The 18,139-nt window shown below is 46.8% G+C and overlaps 1 protein-coding gene across 10 annotated transcripts in view; it reads right to left on the bottom strand.

Moving 5' to 3' along the window:
- Positions 1-1,177: 1,177 nt before the first annotated feature.
- The window catches only part of sbf1 (SET binding factor 1), a 94,459-nt gene continuing 77,497 nt past the window's right edge, over positions 1,178-18,139 (bottom strand). For 9 of the 10 annotated variants that reach the window (XM_015955938.3, XM_070549166.1, XM_070549168.1 and 6 more), the window contains 13 exons: positions 18,044-18,139; positions 17,782-17,856; positions 17,109-17,281; positions 16,419-16,595; positions 16,235-16,336; positions 15,959-16,144; positions 5,860-5,986; positions 5,546-5,676; positions 5,130-5,474; positions 4,591-4,796; positions 4,215-4,302; positions 4,015-4,146; positions 1,178-3,724 (listed from right to left, as the gene is read on the bottom strand). In XM_015955938.3, the coding sequence (XP_015811424.3) occupies positions 3,626-3,724; positions 4,015-4,146; positions 4,215-4,302; positions 4,591-4,796; positions 5,130-5,474; positions 5,546-5,676; positions 5,860-5,986; positions 15,959-16,144; positions 16,235-16,336; positions 16,419-16,595; positions 17,109-17,281; positions 17,782-17,856; positions 18,044-18,139 (1,937 nt within the window). In that variant the 3' untranslated portion in view covers positions 1,178-3,625. The remainder of the gene's footprint in view (positions 3,725-4,014; positions 4,147-4,214; positions 4,303-4,590; positions 4,797-5,129; positions 5,475-5,545; positions 5,677-5,859; positions 5,987-15,958; positions 16,145-16,234; positions 16,337-16,418; positions 16,596-17,108; positions 17,282-17,781; positions 17,857-18,043) is intronic. The other variant, XM_070549173.1, reaches the window with a different exon arrangement.

The raw sequence follows: 18,139 nt of genomic DNA, 5'->3' as shown, positions 1-18,139 counted from the left end.
CCCAGACTCCCGGGTGAGCGTCACGCGCACTAACCAGTCAGCCAAAGGGACATCCCCCTTGGCCAAGTAGCCAGGACGCATGATCAATCGGGACACTGTGACAGGACGTCCACAATGCCACATCTAAATTCATTTCAGAGGCAGATATTTCCAGACAAGACCATACTATTATGCTACACTATCATCATTTTAAGGTGCATCTTTTGGAAATAGTTTAGCACAAAATCTGGACTACAAACGTAATTATAGTTGAGAAGTAACTTGACCAGAAAAACAAGTTTTGCTTTGTTCCCTCTTCAGACCGACTCTCCCATCACCGTCAGCGCTCTGGAGCACTCCAGGTTCGGGGCTTTCTCCGAAACATTTAACAACATACAGGTCATTGCAAATAGATACAACTCACATAATTTACACATCAATTTCATCAGCTGTTTAAATAGTGAATTTCCCCCACCAGACTCTAAATTTCACTCCTGGGGTGATGGAAAAAACATGCCTGAGCTGCAGCCAATCACATTTAGTTGCTAGGGAGAACTGCTAAACTTTGGGCCAACCAACATCCATGAATTGAACGTGTTTGGGGTGCAGACTGACAGCAACCCTGCTACAGAAGACAGCTAGCTTGCATGCTAAAAATCACTGGATCTCTGAACTTCTTTGTTCACACTCACTGTTGATTTATGTAGATATAGATGACATTGTACCTGAAAAATGTGTTTACTTATTCTCATCTTAAATGAGCTTAAAACAGGATATCAAATTCAACTTGTATGTCATGTTAGTGCCATCTGCTGGCAGAGCAGAGTATTGTGGTTTAAGGTGTGTGTTTTGAGCAGGTAACAGACACACAGGCTGCTGGAGACTGAAAACCTAAACGGAAAACAAACGGACAAAATAAAATGTAAATAAAACAAAAATGGACATTATTTACTGCAGCTGCTCTTAAAGGCTCACATGGTAAGCTCGTGTATTTATTTGAGTATTATTATTATTATTACTATTACAGTCTATCTGTAAATGTGAAAACTGACCATCTGTAAAGCTGCTGATTTGGAGAAGGAAAATTAATGAATGAACAGATGGAGGTGAAATCCAGAAGTCTGATTTGCTTTGGGAGGATTTGGGATGCGAGCAGAGAAAGAGCAGAAATTATTGAACACAAACACCCACAAGAATCAAGAGTTCAACCCACAGGATTTATTTGGATTCTAAAAACTAGACTGACATGATTGACCACATAACCTGGCTCAGAAGGTCATTAAAGTAAGATGTTAGAATGTGAATAATTTAGCCGTTTGTTGTTTAACACAGTGATTAGTGGCTGACTGAATATGCATTACAATGTTTCCCCAGGCGGGTTCTGCTAAGCAGTGTCTTTGGTCCATCTGCTTCACAGCAGCAAATCATTTAAAGTCTTAAGTTTAAGTTTCTGCTAGAGTTTTAGGGTAAATCTGCAGCTGCCTGGTTTATAACAGATTCATGCAGCTACTGTGAGGACATCTAATAACATGTGAGGGGAAGATGGACATTATTTTTAATTTCGCTTGAATAAAATGAGAAAAAAATGACGGGAACAAAATAAAACAGTGACTGAATCCAGCTTTCCGTTTTAACAGATCACAAAATAAGCTACTTCCAACGACACTAGAAAGATTAATGAAGCAGTTTTGGTAGTTTTCTTTCATTTTCATTACCAAAGGTTTGTTTTAAAAATGAACACTGATACTGCGACTTACAAGAGGCACTCCCATCAATTTTCCCAAAACAGACTTCTATACATATATTTTTTTAAAAACTAATTTACGAACCCAAAAGGAGAACATCAGCAGAACCCGGAGCTGAAAAACCATCATGTTTGACATGTTTTTGGACAGGGCTCCAGAACACAGCGGCCCTGTGGAGGAGCAGGAGTCAAATCTAACCAAAACAAAACAACAAAAATAAAAGTCGTCCTCTTTCACTAGACCACTGGCTCCACTATAACCGATATGAAGGACAATGTTGTTAAAAAACAAAAGTTTACTTGTTAAGTTCTCCAGAAAAACAAAACAAAAGCATTAGTCACATTAATACAGAAATAAATGGCACATTGAATTCCTAATTTAAAAGAAAGTGATGGTTGAGGAACTTTCTTTACTGAGGAGACAAGTTAAATAAATTACTACCATAAATGTTACATACAAATCTGGAGTAGTATATACAAGGAGTTATTAGACACAAAATAATCTACAGGTTTCACTTTTATGTTCAAGGTCAGCACAAGTGTATTTTACAAAGCAGGGCTTGTGAGTACAAAAGTAGGTCGAGTGGTTTTTAAGAGTGTGTGTGTGTGTGTGACAAACTGTAAACCTTCCAGGTTACAAAACTGGACAGCTGAAGATAGGGCGGGTGCCCACGGTGCATCTAAGCAGCTTCTGCTCCATCAGGGTCACATCTAAGACGTCTCTCTGGCTTTTGTGTCCTCCCTGTTTAATGAGGTGGTGAGGTGAGGAGGTCCCTCCACCTCTCCCACTGAGGCTGAAGCTAGTTTGCTAATTTAGTTTTGGGATTCATGAGGAGAAGCAACAAAAATGGTTTGTTTATGTGGAACGTCGCCTGGATTAACGCACTGGAAAAGTCTGGATAATTGTGTGCAAACGTCCTCACAGGTGTAAAAAAATAGAAACAATACTACTTAGGTAAAAATAAAAAAGCACAGTTTTCCTTTTTTACAGATCGTTTCCGTTGCTAGTGCACGGCAACTGTCTGCATTTATCAACAAATACTGTCTCTGACACATCCCATCATCTGTTCGCTAGTATCCCTCATCTCCCACGTTCCTGACCTCCTGTGGACTGTTCTGGAATCTTTACACAAATAGAAACCCCTCCGTTTCCCTTCAGCATCCCTGTCAACCTGCATGCTAGTAGTAGTTTGGGTGAAAGCATGGCGGAGAAGAGCAAACTTTTGTTTCTGTAAACGAAATCTTCCGCAAGCCTTCCTGGTTTGATCTCCACCGCTGATCCACGGCGTTCACAGTAAGACGCCACCTTCGCAGAACAGCTGACAAGCGTGAGATCTGGGTCTGATTGTGGGAAAAAAAACAACTAGAAAGTAAAGCAAATCCTTCATGAACCATTATAGAAACAGCTAGCTCACAGTTCTCTGTCCAGGGTGAGTGGCAGTGAGAGCAGAAGGAGGGTGTTGGCTGTCACAGAAGGTTCCTCAGGGCAGTTTTGGTCCACCAGTTCGTTTTTAGGTCATTTTCTGAGCAGTTTCATGAGTTCCGACTGCAGTTCCTCCGTCATTCCTCTCCAAAGTGTCTTAAAGGCTGAGCGGGGTATGTCATGGTGGAAGGTCTGGGAGGATCCTCATGCTGGTCCAAGCTGCAAGATGTCTCAGATACACTTTACATCTGCATTGGTTTTGTGCATAAACACAGTGCTCAGATTGTTGGGGGGTGGTGCGTCCCTTCTCGGATTTTTTTTTAAATTTCTCAAATTTTTCTAACAAAAAAGCTGTAACATAAGATTGTTAGTTCAACACTAGTGAACAAAGTTCTTCCCTCTCCTGGTTTTACTGGGATCACTAGCAGACATGTTCACCAGGTGTTCTGCGCAACCTCGGACTTTACTTTCAGGAGTCTTTAGGCATCCGACAGGCAGCTCTGAACGCTGTCCATCCACAGCTGTGCGTTCAGCCCATCCTGGGCACAGAAGTTGTACACTCGCTTGTTGGTCTTGAGCTGAAAGTTTAGAGGAAACGCAAAGATGCTAGTTGGATTTTGCCAGAGAGTTCAAATTCATCCACAAATGATCAAAACGGTGAACAGCTGTGTCTGAAGGAAACTAACGCCAAAAAACACAGGGCTGTACTTTTAGAATTTTGACTTTATTACGATATATTTTCACACACACACACACACACACACACACACACACACACACACACACACACACACACACACACACACACACACACACACACACACAACTGCGAGGACAAACTGAGCTTAATGAATGTTTCTGAACTCACATCAAAGAAGGCTTTCTCCTCGACATTTTTGGGGGCTCCCAAGGCAGGCGTTCCCACCGTGATGGACTCCACATCAGCTAGGTCAATCACGCCTTTACACTCTTTGTCCTGTCTGGAGTCGTAGTATCTCAGCTGGAGACAGAGTTGCAGAGTTGCAGCAGAACCCAGGGCCATGACAGAAGGCTTAAACATTCTCTTACCTGATGTTTTGTCTTATCCAGAACAAACCATCGTGGTTTCCATGGTTTCAACAATGCTCCTTTCTTGTACAGAATGCCTTCAAAGCTCCTGGTGGGACACAGGAAGAGATCACAGACCGGTAAATGATAAAATGACCCACACTTGTGTAGCACCTTTCAGAGTCAGAGGACTCCAAAGCGCTTTACACTACAGTGCATCATTCATCCATTCACACACTGATGGTGATGATATGCATCGTAGCCACAGCTACCCTGGGGCACACTAACAGAGGCGGTGGTCCTTGTCAGGCAAAGCATCACAGAATCTTTGTGTCTTGTAACTTCAGACAAACTCCCGGTCATGCTCTGGTTACAGGAGCAGAATCAGGACACACACCTGTTCTCGCTCTCTGTGTTCTGGAACTGGCTGTAGAGCGTGCTGGTACTTTGTCGACCCGTGACGGGTGTGGATGTGGCGCTGGCCTCGCACTCCAAACTCAGATTTATGGAGGATCTGACGCTGCCCTCCTGCAGACAGACACCATGGGAACGCCGCTGGTGGCTCAGGTTAGATGACATCAGCAGCGAGCTGGAGAAGGATGCCTGTTGAAGAAAGATTAACAGGAAATCACTGATAAGGCCTCTAGAGCGTAGCTGAACGGTGAAATTCAGACTACCACAGTAAATCTGGACAGTTCGATTTCTTATGGAACATTATGTGAAGGATAGTGAGCTTTAATCCAAGAAAGAAAAATGAGTAAAATCCTCGGTTTTATTTACTCAAAAATAATAAAAATTGTAAAATACAAACAAATCATTTCCCACAGCCCAGTATCCACTCCTGTATTTTCAGTGGGAATGTCCTGACATAAAATAAAGATGGATTTAATAATGTTTTCTGATGTCTTTGGGTCACAAAAAGATCATTTAGCTCACTTTAGATTCCAGTTTGGTCTCGGTCCTCTGCGTAGTCTTGATTTTGTCCCACGTGTCTTTCCACTTGTCCGATGTCTGACCAAGTTCAACCTCCAGGTTCTGCATGTCCTGCAGCAGCTTAGTGATGGCGTCGGGCATCACCCTGTTCAGGCTGTCGTAGCATGGCCACACGATGTGCCGCTGAGATTTTGGGGCACTGGTGTCGGGTTTTTCTGCCGTTTCCTCTGCCACCCGCTCCTGTCGGCCCTTCAGCTCCCAATCATACGACGGCCCTTCGGACAGGGTCTCCTCCAGGTAGAATTCCCACACCTTCATGTTTGAGACGAACGTGTATGGCCTCAGCACCTGAAACACACAACTCATTCAATTCTCACCGTAGTCGTTGTCATGAGTGTTTGGTCCTGAGCTGCTCATACCTCCTCGTCTTCTGGTGAATACATGTAGTTGTAAAAGATGGGAGTTTTCTTGTTAAGTCTGTCGATGTAGTCCCACACAGACTTACACACCTGAGGATTTCTCCTGTCTGCTTTCTCCTCGTACAGAACTCCTGCATCCACAAGAATCAGTAAGAAGAGTTATACTTGTGTTATTCATGTGTAATATGAGACGTAGCTTTTGGCTCCTGTCAGAAGAGGGAGAGCTATAGCCGTTCAAACGACAAAATCTTTTCCTCCTCTCCTTGATGACATCATGCTAGACCATAGCTTTAACCCAGACAGCTCCTGCTCACCCAGCTCGATGCGATCGTAGTCCGAGTCCAGCAGGAAGGTGCGGAAGCGGTTGGATACGTAGTGGTAGGCCAGGAACTTCAGGTAGTACTGACTGAACTCAAACTCCATGGGAAACTGGAGGTGGATCTGAGGGGTTGGGATAGAAAACAGGTTAGAAATGTTCTCTTTCATAGCATTCGTTTCACGTCTCACTATGGGAACGCCTAGGCGTGACCCGAGGCCGGATTATGATATGGGAAACTGGGCAGAGGCCTGGGGGCCCACGCAAGCAGCAGTCTTTTTATTTATTTATTTATTTTTTGTGCAGCAGTCTTAACGTTGGAGAAAAATGCTGAGAATTAAAATTGTGCCCACATTTTCTAAGTTAACACACATTTCTTTTAACAACGGTAGTTTTTGCATCTTTACTGTTCCTGCTTCAGCTCTCTCCCCCCTCCTCCTGCGCAGCGGCTGCAAACTCACTGATGTGCCTGCAGCCTCTCAGAGTTTCTGCTGATCAAAAGAATAATTTAATTTTCTGTTCTTCACTTCTGATTACTTTCAATGGTGTCTGTTTGTTGCAACCACCAGGTACAAAAACGAACTTGTTATTTGACTATTTTTCTGTCCTGTGTTAATTATCTTCCTGCATCTACTCTCAGTCCTAAAGAAAAACTGCTATATTTCTTCATATATCTTCATCTTATGAGTTACCTTTGAACTGCAGTTAAAAAACATCTACAGACCACAGAAACAGTGGCAGTGATTCCCCAAGAATTTTTCCAGCTGTGGTGGTGGGGCCGGCCGGGGGGGTGGAGGAGAATTATGACACGTCACGTCTCTAAATAAAGTAAAATTTTCTAGAGCAGATTGGAGACAACCCATAGAAGCACTGATTTGATCTCATTTCAGAGAAAAATAGAATGGGTTAGAAGATGCACCTAATAAATAAAACTACTAACAAACTCAGGAATCTGTTTCTTTGCTTCACTGTTCTGGTGCTGAAAACATCACTAATGTGGATCAAAGGAGATACACAGATGAATGCACCTCTTATTTATTATTTGGAAACTACATTTACTGCAGCTGGCAGAGGCAGAGATTTTTTCTATTGATACACGGAGTTTACAGAATCATTTTATATTTTAATAGGGGAAGACTGCAGGAGGGAGCGGTAAAATACAGGGGGTCCCCAGCAAAAACAACAAACCACGAGTCTGATGAAACCCGCTGGTTTTCCATCAGGCAGTCACGGGGCAGCTCCAACAACCCAGTGGCTGTGCTGGGTCAATGTTATCGAGCTCATTCCGGCTCGGCCGTGAACGAGCCAAGGCGACATCGTGCTCTGCTTAAGAAGAGGTGTTATTTTCCCGCTTCAGAAGAAGCGTCCAACGTGTTTTTACACTTTCTCCCTGACATGTCACGTCGCTAAGGCGCTAACACGTGAATAGTGCAGCGTAGCCTGCTGGAGGTTTTAAGGGTTCAGACGAAAACACCCGACCTCTCAGGCTGCTCACACATCGGTCTTAAGTTGTCGCTGTTGCGCTCACACCGTAATACAGTATTAGATGCGGTTAAAGTCAGACTTGAAAAAATGAATACATTTTACATGAATAAGTGATGCTTAGCCTGGTGGGGGGAGGAAAACCTGGCCTAATAAGCACTGGAGGAAACCCTGTCAAGATCGTCAACACTCGTTTATCTTAATGCTATTGAAACATGTAAACCAAAAGGCATTATATCCACTGCTACCTTTCTAATTTTAAACTCAGTAATTTTTGCTGTAACTTCACCTTGCCCTGCCTGCTCCTCCTTGCTGCCTGCCGGCTGTGATCACAAGCGGCAACATAGTAGTTCCCGCTGCTTCTTCGGGAAACAGCGCCAAAAAAAAAAAAAAAAAAAACTTGGGATTTTGTAGGCGTGACGGTGGGATTTCAGCCGTGGCGGCCCGCCACAGCTATGCCTATGTAAGGGAAACCCTGAGTGGGGTGCGCGCCAGCCGCACCGGTGAGGTGAAGTCACCGGAGGACGAAACAGGCTATCTGCTCCGCTGCAGTAAAATCAGCTACGTCAGGCCAGACAAGAGCAGAAAAAAAGAGACAGAATAGAGGATAATTCTGTCTGGATGTGAATGGAGATTACATTTTCCAGCAGCCTGATCATCATTTAAATACGTAAACCATCACCTTCTAGTCTACGCCATCACCATTATTTTATTTGGTGTGTGTGTGTGTGTGTTTTCCACTTCAAACACTGGTCTAACCAACCAGACCAGCATGTCCAGTAACATATTAATGTTACAATTAAACAATTTCACTTCATGTAAACTAGGAACATTTCACCTGCCGTGGGCCGACCGCTTCTGCTCCACATAAACTTTGTGCATAATCAAATGTCTCTACAGGTGCTTTCTGAGCTGAAGAGGCTATTCTGCCTCAGACTGGATGTGTCACGCGTCTCCATATTGGAGACGGGAACAAGCGCTATTCAGCCAAAGTTTCATAATCAGAGAACATTTTTCCATGTGACACATCCCTCAGAGAGACAGGGTTTCCAGACCTCTTCAGTGGGAGGAAATCTTACCGCATCGCTGTAAGCTGATGTTCTGATGGGAAACTTCTCTTGATTGACGTAGTTACCTCCGCGATGTGCGTAACAATTAAAATTTCAGCTCATCTGTGTGCGCATCAGTGTGCGTCGGGGTAATTCTTTCAAAACAACAAACATCCTTGAGTTTATCCGTCAAAATAAACAAATGGAAATATCTGTAACCTGCCATTTAACTGTTTTGCCTTCTTGTGAAGATTGTAGCAAAGAGAAACAATTAAACTTGATTAACCCCAGAGCCATGCGCACTGCACTGTACTCTGTAACTGTAAATGAGGGGGAAACAATTTAATCGGATCCTTTTCATTTCAGCATGGTTTAATGTAAAGTTTCATTGAGTACAAACTTTAGTTACACCAATCTAATGAGACAGAGCCTGGATTTGTATTCTGAACAGTTTAAACATGTTTAAAAGGGAGACATGCGTGACGCATCAAAAGTTCGCACCTGCTCCGCTATTATGGAAATTAAACTAAGAAGATGAATAACATAATTATTTTAGGCACAGACAACATCCCACCACACTTTTGAAAAGCTTGCAACGCGCTTGCTACCAGTTACAAATTGTGAAGGAGAATGATCTTTTTCACAAATGGCAAGAATAAAAAATGAACTGAGAACAACACAAACTCAACAGCGCCTCAGTGCACTGTCACTGATGGCAACTGAATCTCAGCTTGTCAGGAATCTGGACTTTGATGACACTGTAAATGAATTTACTAACAGAAAAGCCAGAAAACAGTTTTTCTGAAGGCAAGAGAGGAGACCAACAAGAGGAAACAAAAAGAAGAGGAAGGAGACAGGAGACAAGACGAGGCAGGAGACAGGAGACAAGATGAGGAAGGAGACAGGAGACAAGACGAGGAAGGAGACAGGAGACAAGAGGAGGAAGGAAAGAGGAGACAAGAGGAGGAAGGAAACAGGAGACAAGATGAGGAAGGAGCCAGGAGTCAAGAGCAAGAAGGAGACAGGAGTCAAGAGGCAGAAGGAGACAAGAGTCAAGAGGCGGAAGGAGACAGGAGACAAGAGGAGGAAGGAGACAGGAGACAAGAGGAGGAAGGTAACAGGAGACAATAGGAGTCAGGAGACAGGAGGAGGAAGGAGACAGGAGACAAGAGGAGGAAGGAGACAGGAGACAAGAGGAGGAAGGAGACAGGAGTCGAGATGAGGAAGGAGACAAAAACAAGATTAGAAAGGATATAGGAGACAAGAGGTGGAAGGAGACATGAGACAAACAAAAAACATGCAGATATTTAACCCTTGTATCAACATAAGTAAGAGAGTTTTAATATTGACAATGTTATGAAATGTCTAAAAAGTGCTTCTGGGTGGCAGTAATGTTGGGGGAGGCCGGGTGGGGGGGCCCTAAGCACATTGTGCCCAGGGGCCCTTGCAATGATAATCCAGCCCTGGCATGACCTCATCAGAAGGTCTTATTCCACACTGCCAGCCCTGATTGGCTGGAACAAATCTGTCAGCGTATAGCAGGCGGGAACCCCACCTATATATTAGGCCGGCTCCTCACTGACAGTATTCTAAAACCTCTTCTCGCTACGAGCAGAAGTTCCCAAAATCCTCTCGCGTGCTGACTGTCGGACTGGAGCTAGCTAAACTGCCCAAGGGAGGAGTGCGAACTCTACCGCCGGGCGCTGGTCTTACGGTTTTACACGAGAGACAGTCTCACACTAACCTGCCTTCAAGCAGCGGTGTGAGTTGCAGACTGTGAGGGGTAGCAATACGCTTAACAGTTGGCATTTTACCGAGTAGCATTACTCGAAGTGTAGCGATACAACCTACACATGGCAGAGCCGTAACGCTTAACCCACCTAACCACCCTAGACTTGCGTTAGCTGTCTAAATGGTATTGTTAGCTGCAAAGCTAAACACCAGGAGGGTCATGGACGCCATAAGCGGTGCCGCTAAGGCGGCTGAAAACCCGCAGGCACGAACCTGCCCTTGTGGTAATAAAATTTCGAGCTGGGATGTGCGATGTGTCTCGGTCTCAAACATGCCCCAACGGCCCTTGAGTCTCCGGAAGAATGCGCTCACTGTAGCCGGTTCTCCCTCAAGGTGCTCCATCGCCGTCTGGCTCTTCAAGTGACTCTGTCCAGCGGTGACCCGTTACTGGCTTCTACAGCTACGGACCAGCATGCGGAGGACCAAGCTGCCATGCTTGCCCCCGAACCTCAACCTGGACTGAGCTGGGGTGAAACTCTGGATCTTGTGGACCCGCTCCCACTCGAACTCCTGGACCACCACCTTGCGGACAGCCCAATGGACTTCCGCGGAGCAGAGGATGGCGACAATTCCGATGCAGCGTCAGAGCTCCTCATGACAGATGAAGAGGACAGCCCCATTCTGACCTCCTCAGGCCAGGTCGCAAAACCTCAGCTCCTGAGCAGTCAGCGACAGAGAATCGGCGTCACCTGCCCTGGATCCAGATCTGCAGGACGTGTGCAAACGCGCTGCGAAGAAGCTCAACATCCAGTGGCTGGAGGTCCAAGCAGAATCGGCGCGCTCCCGCTATGATAGGAAGAAACTACCAAAGGCAAGGCGCACCGGGAAACAACTCCTCCCGTTCTTCGCGGAGTTACTGGAGGAATTTGGCACCTCCTGGCGGGAAAAACCCTACAGAGACAGGCACCTGGTGGCAGGGAGTTCTGTGCTTGACTGTGAGGGAATTGAGAATCACGGTCTCCGACAGATGCCCCCCGGTGGAACCAGCGGGGGCAGCTCACCTGCACCCGAAGACCTCCAGCCCGCCCTTCTGTCCAGAGCAGACCATTTCCAATCTGCCTTGATGGAAAAGTCCTACAAAGTTGCCGCGTTGTCAGTTCGGGCATTGATAGCCTCATCCCTTCTGATGGCATATCAGGCTGAACTTGAGGAGGAGATGACTGCATCACCAGAGGCCACGCTGTGGGAGGAGGTGTGCATCATTACCAACCACTGCCTTCACCTTCACAAAGTTGCGGTCCAAGCGCTGGGCAGAACGACGGGTCTGATGGTCCTGCAGGAGAGAGCTAGGTGGCTAAATCTCACCACCCTCTCTACCAAAGAGAAGGAAGATTTTCTGGACACCCCCATCGCCCCACAAGGGCTGTTTGGTGCTGCCGTTTCTGCGATGCAAAAGAAATGTGAGGAAAAGAAACAGGATGACGAGGCTGAAATTATGCCTCCCCAGACAGGCACCGGTACACCCTGTAGCCCCCCCTCCTCCTCAACGCCAAATTTTTGTCCAAGCTGTGCCCTGCCTGCCCCCAACCTTCAAGATTCCAAAAATGGCGAAACAACAGAGACCTGTCCCTGCTAAAGTTCCGTGGAACAAGAGGCCTGACGCCACTCGTCCAGATCAACTCCCGGCCCGCCTCCACTCAGGTGGGGAGGAGAAGGAAGCGTCTAGCCTGACAGGCTACCAAGACGCAGCAAGCAAACTTTTTCCACTTCCGTGCTTGGATATTCTGCGCATGAAAAAAGAGATGTTCCAATCTGCTCCATGCGCCCCAAAGAGACGGTGTGTTATTCCTGTAGGCAACCAAGATGGCCTGGTGACATGTCTCACAAGCACTGTTCTATGTTCTCAAACATTAAAAATGTTTGCATCCAGGCAGTTTGCCGAGGTCGCAGCTAAAAAAGTTGAAAAACAAAAGATCAATGAATCAACGGGCGGAGACTACTCATTTCGTTTAGGAAATGAGTACCCCCCGTGTTCAAACACTTCCGCCTCAGGTTTCAGTCCCCGCACATGTGCAGTACAAATCTACTCGCGTTTCACCCCAGATCCACTAGAGAGTGAGCTCGTTCCACACATGACGGAGGGGCCTGTCAGCCCGCTGTCACTGAGAATAAAAGATTGGGAGAAATGCACGGAGTCAGACTGGGTTCTGAAAACAATAAGCAGAGGATACAGGCTGCAGTTTGCAACAGTTCCCCCTCACTTTATAGGCATGAGTCAATCACAAGCCAAGAGAGAAGCCACTCGTTTCCTACAGGAGGAAATTTCCTCACTGTTAGAGAAAGAAGCGATAAGAGAAATCCCTCCAGAGCAAAGCAGGAGTGGGTTTTACTCAAGATACTTTCTGGTTCTGAAGAAAGGTGGAGGGGGGTTGCAAGCTATTCTGGACCTGCAGAGTTTGAACAGACATCTCAGAAAATACAAGTTCAGAATGCTGAAGCACGCTTCCCTACTGCGCTTTCTCCACCCGTGAGACTGGTTCACATCAGCTGACCTGAAAGACGCTTATTTTCACATCCCGATTTATCCGCCTCACAGAAAATATCTCAGATTTGCATTCTTAGGGAGATTTTTCGAGTATCTCGTCCTCCCTTTCGGCTTCTCCCTGAGCCCGAGAGTGTTCGTAAGATGTACGGAAGCAGCTGTGGCACAGCTGAGAAGGAGGGGAAACAGAGTTGCCATGTACATTGACAACTGGCTTATCGCAGAGTCGTCTCGAAAAGAGGCTGCAGATCACACAGCCTTTGTGGCTCATCACATGGTGAGCCTTGGGTTTCGGATAAATTTAGAAAAGAGCGTCCTTCTTCCCATCCAAACCATACACTATATAGGCCTGCTGCTGGACTCCACGCAGGCTATGGTGAAACTGAGTGGAGAGAGTGAATGCAATAAAGAACCGCTTGGCTCAGTTCCACGGGGGAACATGGTGTCACCCAGACTCTGCCAACGACTGCTGGGCCTAATGGCTTCAGCCCTGGTGGCTGTTCCCCTAGGCCGTTTACACATGAAGAGAGTTCAGCGGTGGATGGCCAGACAGAAACTGGACTGACACAGCTCTCGAAACATCAGGATCACAGCAGCCTGCACTGCTGCACTTCGGCCCTGGAGAAATGGACATCTCCTGTTGCAGAGAGTGCCCATGGGCACAGTGCAAAGCAGAAAAGTGATTACGACAGACGCCTCTCTGTCAGGTGGTGGTGGTGGTGGTGGTGGTGGGGGGGGGGTGGGTCCTTTGAGGAGAGACCGGTGAACGGGTCCTGGCCCTCCCACATGCTCAGGTTCCACATAAATTATTTGGAACTGTCGGCAATCTACATGATGTTGAGACATTTCCTCCCTCTCCTCGAAAACCATCATGTTCTGGTACGAACAGACAACACAACTGTTGTGGCGTACATAAATCGGCAGGGGGGTCTGAGATCCCAAAGTCTGCACTTGTTAGCTCACAAGCTGGTTCTGTGGAGCAGCAGACACTTCTTGTCTCTGAAAGCCACTCATGTACCGGGGATACGGAACCTGGGGCAGATCTTCTCTCCAGAGGGAACCTCCTGTACGCGGAGTGGAGACTTCACCCAGAGGTGGTCAGGATGATCTGGATGCGCTTCGGGCAGGCCTCGATAGACCTGTTTGCCTCTCAGGAGAACACTCAGTGTCCCATGTTTTTCTCCCTACATGAGCAGGGCGCACCTCTGGGAGTGGATGCATTCGCCCACAGATGGCCACAGACCCTGCTCTATGCGTTTCCCCCTGTGGCTTTCATCTCACCCACACTAACCTGAGTGAGAACGGAGGACCTGGTAATGATTCTGATTGCGCCCCATTAGCCATCGAAACACTGGCTGGCGGAGATCACACAACTCCTTTGTGGAGAACTGTGGCCCCTACCCTTATGCAGAGATCTGCTATCTCAGGCACAAGGGAAGGTTTTCCACCCACACCCGGAGAGATTGTCCCTCTGGGCTTGGCCCGTGAGCGGTCCAACCTACAGGCTGTAGGACTCCCACAGAGGGTCATTGAGACCATTCAGGGCGCAAGAGCTCCCTCAACTAGGTCTCTGTATGACAGCAAGTGGTCTATTTTCAAAAAATGGTGTGGGGAGAAACAGGAAATCCCTTTTCAGAGCTGCGTGACAGTCATACTGACCTTCTTGCAGGACCTGATGGATAAAGGAAAAGCTTTCTCCACCAACAAGGTGTAGTTGGCTGCAATATCAGCCTGCCATATTGGTTTTGAAGGGAAGCCAGTTGGACAGCATCCTCTTGTGAGTCGATTTATGAGAGGCGTGCGAAGGCAAGTTCCCGTCTCTAGGAATCTGGCTCCACCCTGGGACCTCCCGCTGGTTCTGGAGGCCTTAATGTCTTCTCCTTTTGAACCACTGGAGCAGGTGGATTTGAAGGTGGCTACACTAAAAACGGCGCTGTTGCTGGCACTTGCGTCGGCTAAACGTGTGGGTGAAATACATGCTCTGTCTGTTCACCCGTCATGTACCAAGTTTTCCCAAGGGGACTCGAAAGTGACCTTACTCCCTATTCCCATCTTTATGCCAAAAGGTGCTGGGGGCTTTTCTCCCTATTTCTTTGGTTTCCTTCTGCCCTCCTCCCTTCTCCTCAGTGGAGCAGCAGAATCTACATGCACTTTGTCCGGTGCGTGCATTACATATATACATCGACAGGACAGAGACTATGCGAAAGAGCAACCAGCTTTTTGTGTCCTGGGACAAAAATCGGTTGGGGAAGCCCATATCAAAGCAGGGACTTTCTCACTGGATTGTAGGAGCCATTTCCTTAGCCTACAACTCCAAAGGGGCTCTACCTCCTGAGGGCCTTCGTGCCCATTCTACTAGAGGACTTTCTTCCTCATTGGCCCTATTTAAGGGAGTGTCCATTCAGGAAATATGTGCTGTGGCGAGTTGGACCTTCCCTCACACATTCACTCGGTTCTACAAGCTGTGCACACGATATGATATTTGGGAGTACAGTCTGTGGATCATGTTCTGCCTTGCAATCCGGGAGTCAGTATTTTCCCACAGTGAGACACGAAACTAATGCTATGAAAGAGAACTTTAGGTTACCGTCATAACCCCGGTTCTCTGAGTAGCATGAGTGAGTGTCTCACCATACCGCCCTCCTTGCAATTTCGTAGCGAGGAAGAGGTGGTCATTTTAGAATACGGTCAGTGAGGAGCCGGCCTAATTTACAGGTGGGGTTCCCGCCTCCTATACGCTGACAGATTTGTTCCAGCCAATCAGGGCTGGCAGTGTGGAATAAGAGCTTTTGATGAGGTCCCACCTAAGCGTTCCCATAGTGAGACACTCACTCATGCTACTCAGAGAACCGGGGTTACGACAGTAACCTAAAGTTCTGTCAGTCTGCTGCTGCTTGGTTTCTTCTATCGTTTTACATAAAGAGGTTAAAGAAAATGGTCCCACCTACACACAACTATCTGCTGGATCAAATCAAGCTAAATGTTCCTATTGATAATGTCTAAAATTCTAACGTGTCAAATACATTTTACAGAGTAGAATTTGCACGATTAAAAGCTGAAAAACTAAACAGCAGGTAACAGTTTGGTCATGGAGGCATTCATTGATAGAAACAATCTTTTCAAATAATTATGGTCACACCATTAGTTTCATTAAATGTAAGGTATATGTTCATAATGCACATCTGTAACGGACTCTTCAAGCCGCTGATGTGCATCAAAACACCAAAAGATCCTGGCTCTGCACATAACACGTCTGGTTCTGACTGTAGCAACAGGGGAGAAGCTGAACTCGCCTGATGCACGCAGTCCAAAAACTGCAGGAAGATGGGGGTGAAGCCGCTGCTCTGGCTACCCAGGGTCTGTGCGCCACGGTGGCTGAACCTGTGACCAAACGACAACCACTCCTTCTCCACGAGCAACCGGAACCCGTCGAAGGTTCTGTAGTAGGGATCAGAGAGCAGCTGCACCAGGGACACCACCTACAGACAGGAAGTCACACCAAGTCCATCTTAACTGCTCACTCCCAACAAATAAAGCTGATGATTTTCCAGCTCGTTGCCCCGTCCAACCTGTGTGGTGACGTCCCAGCCGTCCTCCAGGCTGACCATGACAGATGAGCCAGAGTCCAGAAGCTCCACCACCAGTACAGACACCTGTAGCACCCTGTGTAGCTGGATGCACATGTGGACACACAGTCACCAGACGGAACAGCTAAGAACAAAAATAAAAGTGTGGTAAAACCAAGACACCAACCAGGGCCATCCACTCCGAGTCCTCCAGGAGGCGCAGGAAGCTCATGTTGGGGTCGGAGGTCGGAGAGCTCGGCACGCAGGCCTTCACCAACTTCTTGAAGCTGTTTTTTACCTGCCGCACGTCACACACCTCGATGGGTATCACCTCCCATTGCTGGAATGAGTCCTGCTTTCCTCCCTGGTGACATCACAGTGATCTGTTCAGGTCGTTTCCCTCCTACATTTATTTAATCTATAACCTTTTTAATCACTATGTAACTACAGGTGGTTTTAGATGCCAGATAGAAGAGGAAAATGATTATCTGGACTAGACTAGATCCCGCTACAGAACACTGATGTTCCCCAAACTGCAGAAGCACAAAGCTTCAGCCTGGAGTCTGGACCCAATCCAGACTGCATGTTTATGCAAATAAAACACTTTTTGTATGTTCACTTTGATCCTTAATATGTAGCCATGGCAATAATGAGAACCCACACACACATGATCTAATGTGGCTGCATCGTCATCATTGTGCAGCGCATTAGCAAAATATGAAAAAACAAACACACAAGAAAATAAATTCTGCTTGTAAACACAGACATTTCTGAGGCCAAGGAGCACATTTACTGCCAGAGCTTAAAAGAAGTTGAAGTTTACAAGGAAACAGACATTTCTTTAGGTTGTAAATGGTTCTAATGAGTCTCTGAGCACCTTGAGCTGGGCTTTGTCCCCGATGATGTAGAGGTAGGCTTTCTGCTGGCGGAGGAACAATGGATCACTGGGTCCCCCGTTGGGCTGAGGGGATTCTTTCCCAGCCAGGCGCGTCCCCACATCTGGGTTGTAGGCACTTAGACGCCCGCTGCCCCGTATACTACCCCATTTACCTGCAATGTGCACAAACAACCACAGACACACAAAGTAAAACACACAAGGAACCAGGATGTAAATACCGAATTAGCAAACACCCTGCTGAAGGCTTTTCTGTGTTAAATGGCCATTAAAAGATCATTCTAGTTACGCTTAGCTGGAATGATCCTTTTAATGTGAATGTGTGTGTGAGCACACTGATCATTGTCACATCAACAGCTACTGACAGCCAAGCTGAAACAGGACAGAGAACAACGATCCAGTTTGATCAGTCAGCTACATGATGATTGAAATTAAAAGAGGAAAGACTCAAAGAGAAAAACACTGAACGTGACGTCAGACGGCTCAGCTGCGGCAGCAGCATGCACACAAAATCATCACAAGCAGTACCACCAGACCATTAGTCTGCAGAGAGAGTGCAATTCCCGAGAGCACCAAACACAGGGAAGCTACTGTTAAACAGATCTGATTGGTTAGACAGGAGTGAAGGAAGGGCTGGGGGCGTGGCCTACTGTACCTCTAGAAGGGGTCCTGGCCTTGCCAGACACTTTGGACTGAGAGAGGGAGCAGACTTTCGCCTTTTGACCAAGAGCTGAGGTCAAACGACAGAGACGGCTGATTAACCCAGGGTAGGTCACTTGCCAACTCTCACACATAACCACAAGCAACCTGAGCTACAAGGGATTCACTGGTTCATCACCCACCACCATGTCAAGCCCCGCAGACTTAAAACAAAAAGGACTTCTGTGATCTGAAATCAACACACAGCTTCCCCTCACCTCCTCTGCTGAAGGTTCCAGGAACATCATCTTTGTTGCCCAGAACCTGCTTCATCAGATCTCCAATTTTGGGCTGTCGCAGCTTATCGGACGACT

The sequence above is a fragment of the Nothobranchius furzeri genome, chromosome 1, assembly GCF_043380555.1.
Source record: "Nothobranchius furzeri strain GRZ-AD chromosome 1, NfurGRZ-RIMD1, whole genome shotgun sequence".
Classification (NCBI taxonomy): domain Eukaryota; kingdom Metazoa; phylum Chordata; class Actinopteri; order Cyprinodontiformes; family Nothobranchiidae; genus Nothobranchius; species Nothobranchius furzeri.
Note: the sequence above shows the minus strand (reverse complement) of the source record. Positions and strands in the feature narration are given on the sequence as shown.